This window comes from Lactuca sativa, chromosome 5 (genome assembly GCF_002870075.4).
Source record: "Lactuca sativa cultivar Salinas chromosome 5, Lsat_Salinas_v11, whole genome shotgun sequence".
In the NCBI taxonomy this organism is placed as follows: domain Eukaryota; kingdom Viridiplantae; phylum Streptophyta; class Magnoliopsida; order Asterales; family Asteraceae; genus Lactuca; species Lactuca sativa.
In genome coordinates, this window is record NC_056627.2 from 224,337,365 (window position 1) to 224,354,217 (window position 16,853).

At 33.6% G+C, this 16,853-nt stretch overlaps 2 protein-coding genes and 2 long non-coding RNA genes across 4 annotated transcripts; all 4 read left to right on the forward strand.

Annotated features, from left to right (window-relative positions):
* Positions 1-169: 169 nt before the first annotated feature.
* LOC111909240 (uncharacterized) lies at positions 170-1,486 on the forward strand. The gene is made up of 2 exons (XM_052763593.1): positions 170-815; positions 963-1,486. Exons 1-2 carry the CDS (start codon positions 170-172, stop codon positions 1,484-1,486), a joined length of 1,170 nt encoding a protein of 389 aa, XP_052619553.1.
* Positions 1,487-2,777: 1,291 nt separating this feature from the next.
* On the forward strand, positions 2,778-6,677 carry LOC111909254 (leucine aminopeptidase 1). Its single transcript, XM_023905042.3, has 10 exons — positions 2,778-3,086; positions 3,750-4,161; positions 4,280-4,474; positions 4,551-4,776; positions 4,887-5,013; positions 5,212-5,307; positions 5,462-5,539; positions 5,749-5,809; positions 5,894-6,081; positions 6,342-6,677. Exons 1-10 carry the CDS (start codon positions 2,850-2,852, stop codon positions 6,471-6,473), a joined length of 1,752 nt encoding a protein of 583 aa, XP_023760810.1. The 5' UTR covers positions 2,778-2,849; the 3' UTR covers positions 6,474-6,677.
* Positions 6,678-9,247: 2,570 nt separating this feature from the next.
* On the forward strand, positions 9,248-10,273 carry LOC128126270 (uncharacterized). Its single transcript, XR_008224053.1, has 2 exons — positions 9,248-9,708; positions 9,781-10,273. It is a non-coding gene; the product is annotated as an uncharacterized LOC128126270 (long non-coding RNA).
* A 5,996-nt stretch (positions 10,274-16,269) lies between these two features.
* On the forward strand, positions 16,270-16,853 carry LOC128126271 (uncharacterized). The gene is made up of 3 exons (XR_008224054.1): positions 16,270-16,354; positions 16,460-16,639; positions 16,728-16,853. It is a non-coding gene; the product is annotated as an uncharacterized LOC128126271 (long non-coding RNA).

Genomic DNA, 16,853 nt, shown 5'->3' on the forward strand with positions numbered 1-16,853 from the left:
GTCAAAATTTTGACCGTTGAACGCAATTTCGTCTTTTTTTTTTCTTTCCTTCCTATATATATACACATATCAAACTTAATTTTTTTCACAATACAATCTTCTCTCTCTCAATTTTTTATTTTTTTTATTTTTTTTTTATTTTTTTTATAAAATCACCACTCTCCAAAAAATGTCATCTTCTTCATCTTCTGAAGAATTTCAGACTATTTTTGATACCGCTATTGCGTGTGTTCAAATGGCGGAACAAACATACAACGTTGTATGTAACAACGCAGCTGCAAGTTCTCAACAGAGAACACGAAAATACATTTACAGAAATCGTGAAGAAGCCAACCAACGTTTGGTGCAAGACTATTTTGCAGAGAATGCCACTTACCAAGTGTATTATTTTCGTAGGCGCTTCAGAATGCTCAAAGGTTTATTCGAACGTATAGTTGAAGATGTAACGAGGGAGTGCAGTTTTTTCCAACAACGCTACGATGCTAGAGGTACACCCGGTTTCACTCCGTTACAAAAATGCACGGCCGCACTTCGTCAGTTAGCATATGGCATTCCGCCTGATGCGTTAGACGAAAGTTTTAGGATGTCTGCTAGGACAGCACGAGACAATCTCCATTTTTTCTACAAAACTGTCATTCAGTTTTATGGTCCAAAATATTTACGTAAGCCTACACGTAATGACATCTTGCAATTGCAAGCTCATCATGCTAGTGTGTATGGGTTTTCTGGAATGCTAGGAAGCTTAGATTGTCTCCATTGGGCATGGGAAAATTGCCCTACAGCATATCATGGGCAATTTACACGAGGCGATCATGGTCACCCAACGGTGGTACTTGAAGCAGTTGCATCACAAGATATGTGGATTTGACATGCTTTTTTTGGTTCTCCTGGTTCGATTAACGGCATCAACGTTCTTAACCGTTCACCAATATTTAACAACATATACGATTGATCCGCACCAGATTCTTCTTTTCAAGTGCATGGAACGCCATATAAGTATGGTTATTATCTGGTCGATGGAATCTATCCTGAGTATGCTGTGTTTGTTAAGTCGTTTTCAGCTCCACATGGTTCTAGACGAAAGAAATTCAAGAGAGCTCAAGAAAGAGCTAGGAAGGATGTTGAGCGTGCTTTTGGAGCTCTGAAGAAACGGTGGTTCATGCTGAAAAAACCAGCAGCTTATTTGGGCGAGGAAAAACTTCAAGAAATCATGTATACGTGTATTATATTGCATAACATGATTATTGAAGACGAAGGAAGAGCGATATGTGCGTTTGACGAGGAAGAAATAATACCAGAGACACAGCCAATAGAAATTGGTGGCGAAGAGTATATAAACAGAAGAGCAGAGATACGTTGCAATGAAACATTTCATAATCTTCGCAATAACTTGGTGGAACACATTTACGGGGTTCAAAACATTAACCTTAATTTGGATCCACCGGATGACCCCGAAGACGAGTTCTCGGAGAACGACTTTATGTAGTTTCCTTTAGTTATTTTATTTATGTTTTTTAAGTTTATAGGGTTATTTAAATGTCATGTGTGTGGTTTTTTTTAGTAACGCAATGTACTGTTTTTTTATTTTTATTTTCAAGTAATGAAGAATTATGTTTTTTTTTTTATTAAAATAGAAGGTATATTAAATTAAATTAGTTAAAAAAAAAGAAGTTTTATTAAATTAAAATACTTAAAAAAAAAACAAAAAAATAAAAGAAATGCAAAGTGTGGCACCACACCCTTGGTGTGGCAAGAAACCACACTTAAGTGGTAAAATGTGACGTGGCGCTTACGTGGCAAGGGAGGGAGTGCGGTTTCGGTGGCACCACTCCCTCCAGCCTAACAATTAAAAGACATGGCAGAAGTTGATCGGCATCAAATATTTTCTTTATCATTATTAAATCATATTATTCCAAAACTGAATAAAAGAATATCATTTGGTGAAACATTAACCCAGTTTGAGAGTTGACCAAGTAGGCAACTATATTTGTTAATTTTCAAACAATTATCTATTATGCTCAAAAAAAGGCATGATTATCACATTATATATATATATATATATATATATATATATATATATATATATATATATATATATATATATATATATATATATATATATATATATATATATATATATATATATATATATATATATATATATATATATATATCATTTTGAAAACAAAAAGAATCTATAAGAAAACAACACATTTATTTGCGGTATTAATAATTACTTATGTAATAGTATATCTATATATCGTGTCAATAATAAAGAATAATTTGTAATTTTAAGCATGTATACATATTTTATGGAATTAAAGAAGAAATTGTAGTTTTTTAATCATGTTATTATTGATTGGTCGTGGTAAAGTGTAAAGAGTTGAAATGATTTAAAAGAGTTTTACTTATGTAAGAGTGGCAAAGACTTATGGTAAAGAGTTAAAATGATTTAAAAGAGTTTTAACATGAACATATATGCATTTATGTAAAATTGAAAAAAGACTTATGTGTCCCTCTAAAGTCCATAGAAAACCAAAACAAATAGTGTGTGCTAAACATATCTCACATGTACTTGAGGCTGACTACCTCAAGTATGGGACCCGGTGATTGATAACATACTCGTATACTCCCATAGAAAGGCCAAAAAAAAAGTCGTGTTATAGTGGATTTTATAGTGTCCATTGCTAAAAAAAAAAATAGAAGATATAGTAAGGTTTTGTGCTAGCTACTTCAAATATTATTTTAATAAATTTTATAATCACATGCTACTCATCCAAATACCACGACTCCCCCCTTTTCATCTCACCCAATTTCTACCCCCTATATAAAGGCACCATCCGCTACAAATGGCAGCAGCAACCGCCATTAGAGTTGCAGCACATTCTTCTCTCACTCTTCTCGCGTCATCCCCATCTTCATCTTCCTCCATTATCAAAAACTTTAGATCCATATCCCATCTGGGTATCATTTCATTTTCTGCAAACCCCTTGTTGTTTTCTTCTCCAAGAAGCAAACGTATGGCTCACGTTGTCGCTAAGGCCACTCTTGGCCTCACTCATCCTGCCCAAATCGACCATCCCAAGGTTTATTTCTATCATAGTTTCGATCATTTTTCTTGATTCATGTTCTGTTATTACTATTTTTTTATGATCGATTAATCGTTCATCGTACCCGCTAACCTAGCTGTGAAATCATTTGATCTGTGCTAAAATTGTTATATCAAATAGCTTATGTGTAATCTAGGACGTAGGTATGACGTTAATTCATACATATAATCGGATACTTGAACTGTACTAAAGAAGTAAATGGTGCTATTATAATAAAAAGTCAACTATTAATTGAAAGATTAAAAAAGTCTTCCAATTCAAGGAGGGTATGATTTTTGTCAAGCTTTTGATCTCCAAAAGGTTACCAATTTTTCTAAACATAAGTAGCTCTTTGTCAAGTTTGAAGTTAAAAGATAAAGTAATCAAAATAGATTGTTTTATCAATATAGATCCACATAGTATATGATTCATGAAGCAAATGATGCAAACCCCGATTCTCTCTTTATCTTTTTCTAATTGCACTGAAAACATATCTATACAACTTACCCATATTTATTGCTCCATTCTAAGACCCAAAACATGTTTGTACCCAAATGAATCTAAAGATCTTTCTATTAGCATTTCAAGAACTTGTAACAAATGATAAATGCAACAAGACCCCATTCTAAATCATTCTTTTTTCTTTTTGAAACATGCAAGATTTCTTTTGCTGCTAAAGAGACCAATTTGGTAGAATGGAAAGGAGATATACTCGCAGTGGGTGTCACAGAGAAAGACATGGCAAAAGACCAAAACTCAAAATTCCAAAACCCGATTTTAAACAAGTTAGATTCCCAATTGAGTGGATTATTGTCAGAAGTATCTAGTGAGGAAGATTTCACAGGAAAAGCTGGACAATCAACTGTTATTAGATTTGCGGGTCTTGGATCCAAACGGGTCAGCTTAATTGGGCTTGGAAAGGGTCCCACAGGCCCATCTTATCGTAGTCTTGGTGAGTCTGTTGCATCAGTTGCAAAGTCTTCTCAAGCAAAAAGTGTTGCCATTGCTCTTGCTTCTTCAGAAGGGTTAACTACTGAATCAAAGCTTGCTACTGCTTCAGCAATAGCAAAAGGCAAGTTTTTATTTTTTCTTATCTTTTATTAGGTAGGTTGCACCTTGAATTTTTTTAGATAATTAATACATGGAATAGGATTACTAAATGTTGAGTTATTTTCTTTGGTTTATGATAGGCACATTATTGGGTACTTATGAAGATAACAGATTCAAATCCGAGTCAAAGAAATCCACTCTTAACTCTGTTGACCTTTTTGGCCTTGGATCTGGACCCGAGCTAGAAAAGAAACTTAAGTACACAGAAGAAATTTGCTCAGGGGTAATTTTGGGAAAAGAGCTTGTAAATGCCCCTGCTAATGTCCTCACTCCTGGTTAGTCATCCTTTTTTTTGGCTAACTTTTTACCCTTTTTGGGCCCATTTGTTACATGTTTATGTTTATGCTTCAGGGGTATTAGCGGAAGAAGCTGAAAAGATTGCTGCAGCATACAGTGATGTAATTACAGCAAAGATATTGGATACAGAACAATGCAAAGAATTGAAAATGGGTTCATATCTTGGTGTGGCTGCTGCTTCTACAAATCCTCCAAAGTTTATCCATTTATGTTATAAACCTCCAAGTGGTTCCATTAAAACCAAGCTTGCTTTAGTAGGAAAGGGGTTGACTTTTGACAGGTGATAATGATATTCTCTTATTTTGTTTTCAAATTTGTTATTAGTTAGAGAATGTGTATTTCATATTTTCTTCCAAATGTGACATTTTTTGTTGTTTTTTCTGTTTGCAGTGGTGGCTACAACATTAAGACAGGACCTGGTTGTTCAATTGAGCTGATGAAGTTTGATATGGGCGGCTCTGCAGCGGTTTTAGGTGCTGCAAAAGCCCTTGGTCAAATTAAACCGCTTGGTGTAGAGGTGAAATGATATGTTCTAATGAAATTTTATAAAAAAGTTACCTGATAAGGGGAAAGTTTCTTCCTTTTTATACATAAAGTCTGTTTCTTTTTTGGATTGAATGAAGTGTCTGAATGTGAATCCATTAAGTAAAAAAAGTAATAAAACCTTTTTATACTTTTGATATATGACTTTTGTTTATAAACTATGCTATTACAGGTTCATTTTATAGTAGCAGCTTGTGAGAACATGATAAGTGGAACTGGTATGAGGCCTGGAGATATATTGACAGCCTCAAATGGAAAGACAATTGAGGTACAGATTTACAAAAAATCATGAAAATTTGATAAATCATAACAAATTAGAAGTGTATTCAGAAGGCATTTTCTGTAAATACAATTATGAAGTTTGAATTCCCATCTTGTATATATAATTGAAGAATTCTATTGAATCTTTAATGTTAATGTAGGTCAACAACACTGATGCTGAAGGCAGACTTACACTTGCTGATGCTTTGGTGTACGCTTGTAATCAAGGAGTAGACAAGGTAACTTTTGCTATTATTTGGTAGATTTTTTTTAAAGAAAATGCCTTAATAAGAAAAAAATTATGTGGAATTACAATATTGTAATAGTAAAAAATGAAAGTTGAATGCTAACATACACAAATCAATGAAAAGTACATTGCTGTTTCTTGCATTTAGCTTTTTTAGTTGTTAAAGAATTGGTGACATGGCATATTCCATAATTTCTTCAGATAGTTGATTTGGCAACTTTGACTGGAGCTTGTGTGGTTGCTCTTGGGCCCTCAATTGCAGGTATACACAAATACATTAATAAGATAAAAAAAAAGGATATATAAAAATAGTCATTATTGACATTTTGCTTAAATGATAAAACAGGCATTTTCACACCGAGTGATGAGCTGTCAAAGGAGGTGGTTGCCGCCTCGGAAGTCGCCGGAGAAAAGCTTTGGAGGTTGCCAATGGAGGAAAGTTATTGGGAGTCGATGAAATCTGGGGTGGCTGATATGGTCAACACTGGTGGTCGTCAGGGTGGTTCTATTACTGCAGCTCTTTTCTTGAAACAGGTATCTGTGTTTTCTCCAAAGAATTTAAGGTTAATTGCAAAATTACATTTTTACCCTTTCTGCTCATCACAGAGAACAAGTAATTTCATATTAGATATTTGATTATTGGTCAAACCTTTTGTCCCCACCCAAAAGATGGGACAGGGGTCGTCTGTGTGCAAAAGACATAAATGCCCTCTCCTCATTATCATGATATAAGAACAATTAGTGGGGGGTATATAAAGAAACATATTGATGAAGATTGTGGTGAATTATTGCAGTTTGTGGATGAGAAGGTAGAATGGTTGCATATTGACATGGCGGGACCCGTTTGGAGTGACAAGAAGAAAGCAGCAACAGGATTTGCAATCCCAACTTTGGTGGAATGGGTCGTGTCCAACTCTTCATCTTAAAGGCTTTAATCAGTTTGGCGGGTTGACCCGTGGGTCTTCTTAAATTCTCTAGTGGACTAGTGGACTGGAGGGAGGTTCAAATGTGAGAGTGAGTGTTGCTGAATCTTAATGAATAAAAGGATGATGTCCATTTAAGGAAAAAAAATTGGATCTCTGTGTTTGGGTCTCCCAGTTTATGCATATGCAATTTGGTTATGGTTTTCACTGATTTTCTTTTGGGATTGTGTGTTGCATTTTGCATTGTTGCTTCTCAAAGGTTTTATTATTCGTATTCGTTTAAATTCTACCACTTCATATTTTAATGATGGAGGTGACACAATAATGAATGTTTCCAACCGTAAAAAACAAATACAATTTAAATAACTATATGGTTGAGAAAATTACTCCATAAAAAGTTTAGGGATAATGACTTGAGAGGGTAACATACTATTGATTTTTGTCACATTTGGTCATTAATCTTTTTTTCGTGCTCTAATAGCCATTAAACTTGTTGATTCGTGTAAAATTTCCCCCTATGACTGATTATAGCCGGTTTCAACGATTGCATGGGTCTGATGTGGCTTTTTTTCCTAGGTGGCCAATGAGATGGCATGTAGGCCTCGATTTTGCCTCCCATCGTCATTAAAGTTAAGAGTGAAGTCTCGTTTGGTCCTTAAATTCGATTAGGGCACCAAGTCTCATTAACCCCCGATTTTTTCTCCTTCAATCTTCAATCGGTCTCTGTAATGGCTTCATCACAATGTCCCATTGATCGAAACTTCATTGTAGTGGATTTCCAATATAATGGAACGTTTGCACCCAACCCATTAGTATACTTTGATCCCGACAGACAATCAGTAGGAGATGTTGACTTCAGTGCATTTGAGTACGAGGAGTTCATGGAATTCCTTCAAAAGCTCACCAGAACTAGAAGCAAAGACATTTACTTATGCCTTCCACAAGAGTCTTTAAGTCAGGGAATTCATACACTGGTGAATGACGGTGATTACAAAGAATTTTTGGATTTGGCTTATGCAAATGAAAGGAGAATGAATGTGTATGTGGACCACTATAATGAACCAATCTTCAAATGGATTGAGGAAGAGGAAAATGAAGATGAAGACTACAGCTGTGAAGAGGATGAAGACTCAGTATTCTTGGAGACTTATTCTGTTGACCATGAAGAAGATGATGTTGAATATCCATTCCCAGCCAACAAAACCAAGGGTGACAGGTTCTTAAACAAACTTTGTCTAGACACATTAGATGAAGATGTTGAATATGTTGAACCTCAATACCCTGTACATGATGATAGACAACCATGGAATCAGATGAAACCACTATTAGGTATGCGATTTTCTAACCCTGATGAGCTTAAAAACATGTTGAGCAACTATGCAGTTGCTAATGGATATGATCTCTGGTTTGAAAAAAATGACTCCCAAAGATTGTTAGTTAAGTGTTGCAAAAAAAAAACAAGTCACCTAATTGTCCATTTAGACTTTGGGCCTCTTGGATGAGTAAAGAGAGGACTTTTCAGATAAAATCTTTAGTTAGTGAACATAATTGTAGCAGGGTGTTTAAGTTTGGGTCCATAGTAACTTATAAGTGGTTAGGAAAACAGTTTATGAGTGAAATTATAGAGAAGCCAAAAATGAGTGTTAGGAAGATGAAAGCTAAAGTTTCAACAACATTCAATATAAATGTGAGTGAGGGGCAATGCAGAAATGCAAAGAAATTTGCATTACAAGAAATTGAAGGAAGTCTAATTGAACATTATGGGAGATTATGGTCATATGGTCATGAAATTCTGAGGACAACCCCTGGGTCTACTGTGAGGATGGATGTAGACATCATGCCAGATTCCACAACTTTGTTTTCTAAGTACTATGTCTGCTTTAAAGCTATAAGTGATGGTTGGAAGGAAGGGTGCAGGCCTGTGATTGGCCTTGATGGTTGCTTTCTAAAGGGTATTGTTAGGGGAGAAGTTTTGGCAGCTGTAGGGAGGGATGCAAACAACCACATCTACCCTATAACATGGGTTGTAGTTGGAGTTGAGAACAAGACCACATGGAAGTGGTTCATAGATCTCCTCATGGATGATATTGATGGTGGTCTTGGTGCAGGCATTACCCTTCTTTCTGATGGACACAAGGTGAGCATTGGTTCATATTTATACATCTGTTTTTATGCATGTTTCACTAATTTTGTTGTTGTTATTTGTAGGGGTTGCTAGAAGCAGTAAAAGAAAGGTGTCCAGAAGCTGAACACAGACAATGTGCCAGACACATTGTGGCTAATTTTGCTAAAAGGTTTACCGATCAACATTTCAGGAAGCTTTTTTGGAGGGCTGTTAGAGCTAGTACTGAACAGAAGTTCAAACATGTAATGGAAAAGATCAAATCTTTAGATACTCAAGCATATGACTACCTTATAGACAGAGATCCTACTACCTGGTCTAAGGCATTTTTTTAAAGAGGGCAGAGATTGTGATACAGTTGAGAATGGGGTGAGTGAGAGTTTCAATTCTGCTATTAGGCATGCTAGAAGGAAACCAATCATCACTATGCTAGAGGAGATTAGGATATTTGTGATGGAGAGGATATACAGTCAAAGAGTAGAAGGAATTGAATGGGATTTGAATATATGTCCAAGTATTAGGAAGCTTATACAAGATTTGAAGATTAAACAGAGGTAACATGTAGTTTTACAATTCATCTGTCCAAGTATTAGTTTGTGTTATTAGTTATTAATTTGTAGTCATTATTGCCTTATACAGATTGTGGGGGGGTTACTCCTTGTGGTTATCAAAAGTATGAAGTTAGGTTCAATGATGCAGCATATGGAGTGGATCTAATTGCAAAGACTTGTGCATGCATAATATGGCAACTTACAGGGATACCATGCTTACATGGAGTAGCTGCAATCTCTTCCCTGAATCAAGATGTAGAAACATATGTGTCCCAATCATACAGTAAAGAGGCTTATCTAAAATGCTATAATTATAACATTAACCCTCTTAATGGTAGTGATATGTGGCCAGAAGTTCCTTATTGAAAGCCTTTGCCTCCCAAAAGAAGAAGATTACCTGGTAGGCTATCAGTGAAAAGGAAGAGGGATGCAATGGAAAGGGAGTTGAGTGGACCAGTTAGACATTCTGTGACAAGAAGGGGATCCCTGATAAAGTGTAGTATTTGCAAGGAACCAGGTCATAACAAGAAAAAGTGTTCATCTAAGCAGCAAACAAATACATCAGGTAAATGTCCCAATTATCTGAACACAATACATCATATTGATAAGTAATCTTAAGACTTTAATTTTTTTGCAGCACCAAGTTCATCCAGGGGTAGTGGAGCAGGACCAAGTCAACCACCAGCAGCAGCCCAACCACCTCCACCACCACCACAGTAGCAGCCCAACCACCTCCACCACCACCAGTAGCAGCCCAACCACTTCCACCACCATCACCACCACCAGCAAGGCCTGTACCAAGAAGGGCCCCAATTGGTAGAACTGGACGGAGGAAATATTCTGAAAGGATTGTCAAAATGGCATTGAGGAGGAACATACCTGAGGTTGGGAGCAGTGCAGAGAACCCTGCAGTCCTTAATTAAGTTGGTGTGTAGGTAGTGGGTGGGCACATATTTTGTTATCAAGTTGTGATGTAAAGACAATACTATGTTTTATTTATGCTTTTCTTTTGGGTTTGTGGGCACATGGTGGCCCTTCTTTTGTGGTCCCTGGAAGGAATCTTTTGTACTATCTTTTGTGTATGCAGACAACTACTCACCCTTTATTTAATTTAGAATATTGATGGAGTATTTCAATGAATTCAACCACCGTATTCAATTAGTTTCTTATTATTTCTATGCATTGTTGTCTCATTGATTCCATTACAGTCAAAGAATGGAATCCTATATTGTTAGCTTAGATAATATGACAGTTAATCAGTTTTGACTACCAAGGGTAGTTTCGTCAATTCCTACTTTCTAGTCTGTTACAAGTTATTTAGACATCTTGATGTGTAATGTTATTAATTGAAGGAAGTCTAATTGAGCATTATGAAAGATTATGGTCAGTTAATCAGTTTTGACTACCAAGGGTAGTTTCGTCAATTCCTACTTTCTAGTCTGTTACAAGTTGTTTAGACATCTTGATGTGTAATGTTATTAATTGAAGGAAGTCTAATTGAGCATTATGAATGATTATGGTCAGTTAATCAGTTTTGACTACCAAGGGTAGTTTCGTCAATTCCTACTTTCTAGTCTGTTACAAGTTATTTAGACATCTTGATGTGTAATGTTATTAATTGAAGGAAGTCTAATTGAGCATTATGAAAGATTATGGTCATATTAGCTAAGTTGTTGACTGGAATTAGCTAAGCTTTTGACTGGAGTTAGAAAGAAGTCTTGATGTGTAATGCTATTAATTGTACATATATGCCTTCATTCCAGTCAAAATTACTACTATTTGTGATTCCATTCCAGTCAAAATTACTACTTTGTGATTCCATTCCAGTCAAAATTACTTCATTCATTTATATTAGTTAACCATTAATACAAAATTTATTTTTATTAGGAAATCATTAATACCGAAAAATCATATTCAAATTATCACATACATATACGATTCATCCTTGAATACGTGACTTACACTTATTTTCAATTGTTTCTTTTCTTCAAACCTTCTCCTACAACATCATTATTATTGCTTATAACTTCCATCATCATTCTCTGCTTCAAAATTCGTTCTTGTGCACTAGAAGGCCAGTACATTCTTTTGCTTTTTATATCTTTTTCGATTATTTTTTTGTTCTTATATCAAATGTATGTATTCATATATTTCGATTTTCTTTGTCACAAATTACAATTAGTAAAAACGTTACGGTTATTAGAAAAAATAAGACCGTTAAGATTAGTAAAATTACAATATATAACTAAATTATCATAATAGTAATGAAATGTCATTATTTGATATTTCTTATAATTGAAAGATATACCAAATTACATTGATGAAATAATAAAATTATTCAAAGTTGCACCAAAACTAATGCAAAGTTCTTGCGAACACCAAATAAATAAGAACAAACATAAAAGCTAACACTTATATTCATAATCAATTTAAAATAAACCAATCATGATTTAGAAAAAAATCTTCATTGATGATATACTAAAACTAAATCCATATAACATTTAACATTCTATAAATTATATTATATAACTTTATTTGAATAAATGAAATAGTTGTCAATATTTAGTGTAACAGAAATAACGTTATATTGGTTGTCAATATATGTTTAAATGAAGTAACCTTATTATGGAAGGAACGTCTAATTAAAATGCTTATAATGATATAACTATATGAGACGAACAAGGTCGTTCAACTAATAAAACAAAAAATGTTGTCTACAAAGAGGTCCTCCAATGATTATAGATATTTATCGTTTTCAATATATATTCTACACATTTTAATAATACAAATAACCATATATTTTTTTTATAATCATTATGTAATATCTGTAAACGATTATATATTTTTTACGTGTTTCCCGCATTTAAGCGGCCTATAATCTAGTTATAATTGTTATATAGTAAAATGCGGTTATAACAGATTGACATAAGTGATAACTTGCAAAAAATGAGTTGTGTTAATTATGAAAGTTTTAGGAGGTGAGCTATTATCGTCGTGAATGTAACCTACTTTTACAAGAAACATTCGTGCAAAATGATCAGAAAAGACTTCTTTATGTAGTGCCACAAATTTCTGTTTTGATTCGATTCCACTATGGGACTAATTCCACATATTTGATTGTATCAAAATCACTAATACCTATATAAAAACAACATTTAACTACAAAACAAACCGTAATAAAAAAACCAAATTTGGAACTGTTCTTTGGATTTCAAATTACGGTTTATGTTTTGACAATGTAATTTGCATTTCTAGGTTCTTTAAGTTAATTATAAATTGTCGTAGACACTGCTAAACAAGATAATACCCAAAAGACAACAACCCAAGTAAAGATGACCTATTTAATCCGCACAAATTAAACACATTAATATGGATTAGTTCTTTGGATTCCAGAATTGTTCTTCATAATAGGGAGATTACTTTTAGTCTATTCGGTATGGGCAACTCCATAAGGTGTTATGCTGATTTGGCAGCTCTCATAACAGCGCCATAACACGGGAACACCGCCCCCCTCTCATGTTATTTGATGTTATGTTAAGAAATGTAACCATGACATGAGAATCAACCAATCAGAAGCCATTATCTCACTCTCTATCTAATTCTCTTTGTATCTCTTAACATGTTATAACATTTACACACCATTTCCTACATAAATCAAATGATGTTAAATATGATATGACATATAAGTTGGCAAATTTTGAATATGATAACATATCTTAACATGTTGTCCACATCCACCAGCCTTACTATCTAACTACAAATCTTGGAAATAAAAACCGTAAACTAACCTAGTTCAGCATATGATGCTCAGCCGAGTGCAAATGAATGCTTCATCTTGTAGAAAATTTCCAGAAAATATGAAACGTCGTATCATAGTGTGGTGGGTACCATAGACCACATAAAGGGTATGATCTGACTTTTTTCATATGTGAAATGACTTATTCCGGCAGAATATTATTGTAAAATGTAAGAGGTTAGCTAAAAAGACACCCAATTTTACCATATAGACACTCTAATTTAATTTTAAAATATTATATTGGTTGAAATTGCATTGTTTTCCAAAAAAAATGATTATAAGTAGTTAACTATAGGTTGACTTTTTAAAAAGTGGTCAATGAGGTATCTAAAGAGTGTCTTATTAGCTAACACCTTTCACGGGGTGAAAAAGTAGTCGTTGTTTTTAGAGAAAATGACAAAAATAGCCATTTACACTAATTGCATTACAAAAATAGCCAAAAAAAATCGAAATTACAAAAATAGCCAGCAATTTCGCAGATGAGAAGGTCCCATCTGCGAAATGACCTTCTCATCTGCGAAAGTACAAGCACCTAAAGCATAGCTGTGCTTTAGGTGCTTGTACTTTCACAGATGAGAAGGTCCATCTGCGAAATGGCTCCCATCTGCGAAATACCCTCGATTTTGAGTATATAAACGTTTTTTTTTTCATTTTTCACCCTTCTCTACACAAAAACTCTCTTTAGCTTTGGGCTTCTCTCGGAATTTTGGCTAGTTTTTGAAGAAAATGGAGGATTATGTCAACAATCCCGCAAATATGGTTAGATTTTAAATCTTTTAATGTTTAAACTTATTTTTTATTTTATCATTTGTTGTATTATTTAGTGTTAAAAAAGGGTAATTTTGTTGTGTTTGATAGTTTTAATATTTTTTTAGTATACTTGAAGTTTAAATGCAAGTAGAGACAAGTAGAGACTGCGTAGATAATGTTTACAATTTGTTATTTTTGTTGTTTTTTTAGTTGTTGTATAACCTGAAAACTTGTATATTCTTATTGTATAATTGTTTATATAAAGTGCAAAATAGTCGTTTGTATATATATTTGTCGTATAAGTATAACATTTGTATAAGTTGAAAATTTGTCGTATATATATTGTTAGAAATTGTTTGTGTTTGTCGTGTAAGTTGAAAATTTGTATAAAGTTGTCGTATAACTTGCAAAATTGTTAATTTGGTTGTCGTTTTATTTTTAAATTTTTTTTTGTTTATATGGTTATAAAATGTTAGTTTTAATTAGAAAGATAAAAATTGTTTATATATTTGTCGTTTAAGTTGAAAATTTGTTTAAGTTGAAAATTTATCGTTGATATATTTGTTGTTTAAGTTGAAAATTTGTTTAATAAAATGTTTATATAATTATGTATGATGTTGTTTTCTATCGTAAATATATTTGTTATATAACTTGGAAAATTGTTTATATATGTGTATGTTATTGTTTTTTATCGGAAATATATATTAGTAATTAAGAAATTGTATTTGCATTACTAATTTTTTATGTAGTTAGTGCAGTTCGTAATCATATATTTTAAAAAAAAATATTTTTTAGTTATCTAATTTGTTTTTGTGTTTTTTTTTGCAGCATGATTTTAGTTTAATGAATACGAAAGCCTTTGCGAACTTAAAAGGCTCTGGCGGTAACATATGGGAAGTATTTGAAATTTTAGATGATGCCAGACGTGCTATTTTCAGAGATACCGTCTTTGGTTATTTTATTGATGTCCCTCGTTTACAAGGGGACACATTATTGTTTCATAAAATGTTCATTCATCAGATCCGGCCGGACCCTGTTTTATCTCCAGATGGAATAAAACGTTTATATTTTCGAGTAGGCAATACGAAAATGGTTTATGGGCCGGAAGAGTTTTGTTTGATTACCGGCTTCAATTTGGGGAGTATCCAAAAAACATTGGGAGAAAAGGGTCGGAAAAATTAATAAGCAGTAAAAAAAGATGTTTATTGCGTGAACGGCTATTTCCGGACCATACTAATAGTTCGGTGAAAATCGGCGACCTGAAACGTTTAATTTTAAATCGAACATTCCTAGCACTTGACGACGTTGATGCAGTTAGAGTATGTTTGATATACATTTTGTGTGAAGGTTTTTTGGGTAAAGAAGTTAATGATCGGGTGCCACAAGATTGATTTTTTTTGGCTGAGAATTTGGATCTCTGGGACAGGTATATTTTGTTTACGTTAAAAGTTCTATTTTATTAAAGTTATAATTTATATAATAATCAATTTTGTTTTTTTGTTTTGTTAGCTTCGCTTGGGGTAGCTATCATTGGGATTTTACTTATGTTGACCTTGAGGATACATGGAACAAAATACATAATTATTTATCACTTTCTGAGCGTGGTCAAACTTTAAAGTACTCCGTCTCAGGATTTACGACTCCAATAAGGGTATAAAAATTTTCTTATATTTAAATTGTTTTATTGTTATGTTTTTTATTTTAATTTTAACTTTTATTACTGTAATTGTAAAAAATTGTAGATATGGATATATGAGATGATTCCGGCTGTTCGTGCATGTGGATTTGCATCGAGAAAAAAATAAAGACTTGCCTCGGATGAAACGATGGAGTGGAACAAAAAAATTGAAATGGGTTGACGTGAACAAGATTTGGTCAAAGATGCAGGTTTAAAAATATTTCGTTTATTATTAATAAACTTGATTATTATACTTTTATATGCATTTTTAATATGTTTAATTTTTTAGGAGGGGCTACCACCAAGACAAAACATGTTACCGGGTGATGATGAGATGACATCTTCTTATTATATGTCATTTCAAGAGTATGTATATGGTGAAGGGAAAGCAGTTCCATCCCCAGTACGGGACCATTTTAGGAGACAAGACGAATCTTCGTCTAGTATGTCGTCCAGTGGTCGCTCTCATGGTAGAGGTCGGGGCAGTGGGAAACACAACCTAGACGAGGTGTTGAAACGGCTACATGCACTGGAGCAGCATGTGTTTATGAACCAACAACCTACAGAGGTTTTTGTTGAAGAAGTGAATAATGAACAATTTTGGAACGGCATTACTTTTGATGATCCGATAGTGTCACAAAGAAATTATGATGAACATGTTAGTTACACGCTACATTATTTATTAAATTTTATTAACATATATGAATACCTGTGTTCATATTTTATATTTGAAAATATAGGTTGTGCAAGATGAAGTGATGAATAAAAACAATACAACTGAAAATGTTTTTGGTGATATTCAAGACGACAAGGTTGTTATAGATGTTACCTTTACGATTTTAATAATTACTTTTTAATAAAGTGTCTTTCGTTATTAAGTAAAAAGTTATATTTTTAATGTAGGTGTTGGAGGAGAGGAATGAGGATGCGGGGAACAAATTTGATGATGATGTGTTTGATGTAAATGATTATAGTGAAGTTAAAGAGGTTCTTATAGTTACATTAATATAAATATTTTGTTTATTTAGATATTATTGCTTATTAAATTATGTGTATTTCATTATTAAGTATAAAGTATTATTTTTAATGTAGGAGTGGGAGGAGAGGAATGACAATGCGGGGAACAAATTTGATGATGATGTGCCGGACGAAGACGAACTAATAATAACGGGAATTGTAGATTATTTTGATGATGATGATGGCAAAGAAGTTACACCCGATAAACCGAGGAGTCGAAAACCATCACAATATTTGTGCCCTCCTTACACCGAGGTATTCGTTTTATTTATAAACTGATGATTTTATGTTTATGTGAATTATCTGAAAGATATAGATTTAAACATTTGAATATTGTTTTTAGTTGCACACGACACCGAAGCAAAAAAGAAGAACAAAAAAGAAGGTTGATATCAAATCAACAAGCCCCGTTCCTCCTCCAGTTTTTGGTGTTGCTCATGACTTCTCCATGTTGCGCCTGCAACCTTAC

Coding starts and splice junctions, on each gene's coding strand:
- LOC111909240 (XM_052763593.1), top strand. CDS start 170: ATGTCATCTTCTTCATCTTCTGAAGAATTTCAGACTATTTTTGATACC. Junction 816..962: donor ATTTACACGAGGCGATCATG/GTCACCCAACGG, acceptor GATCCGCACCAG/ATTCTTCTTTTCAAGTGCAT.
- LOC111909254 (XM_023905042.3), top strand. CDS start 2,850: ATGGCAGCAGCAACCGCCATTAGAGTTGCAGCACATTCTTCTCTCACT. Junction 3,087..3,749: donor CCCAAATCGACCATCCCAAG/GTTTATTTCTAT, acceptor GAAACATGCAAG/ATTTCTTTTGCTGCTAAAGA. Junction 4,777..4,886: donor AAGGGGTTGACTTTTGACAG/GTGATAATGATA, acceptor TTCTGTTTGCAG/TGGTGGCTACAACATTAAGA.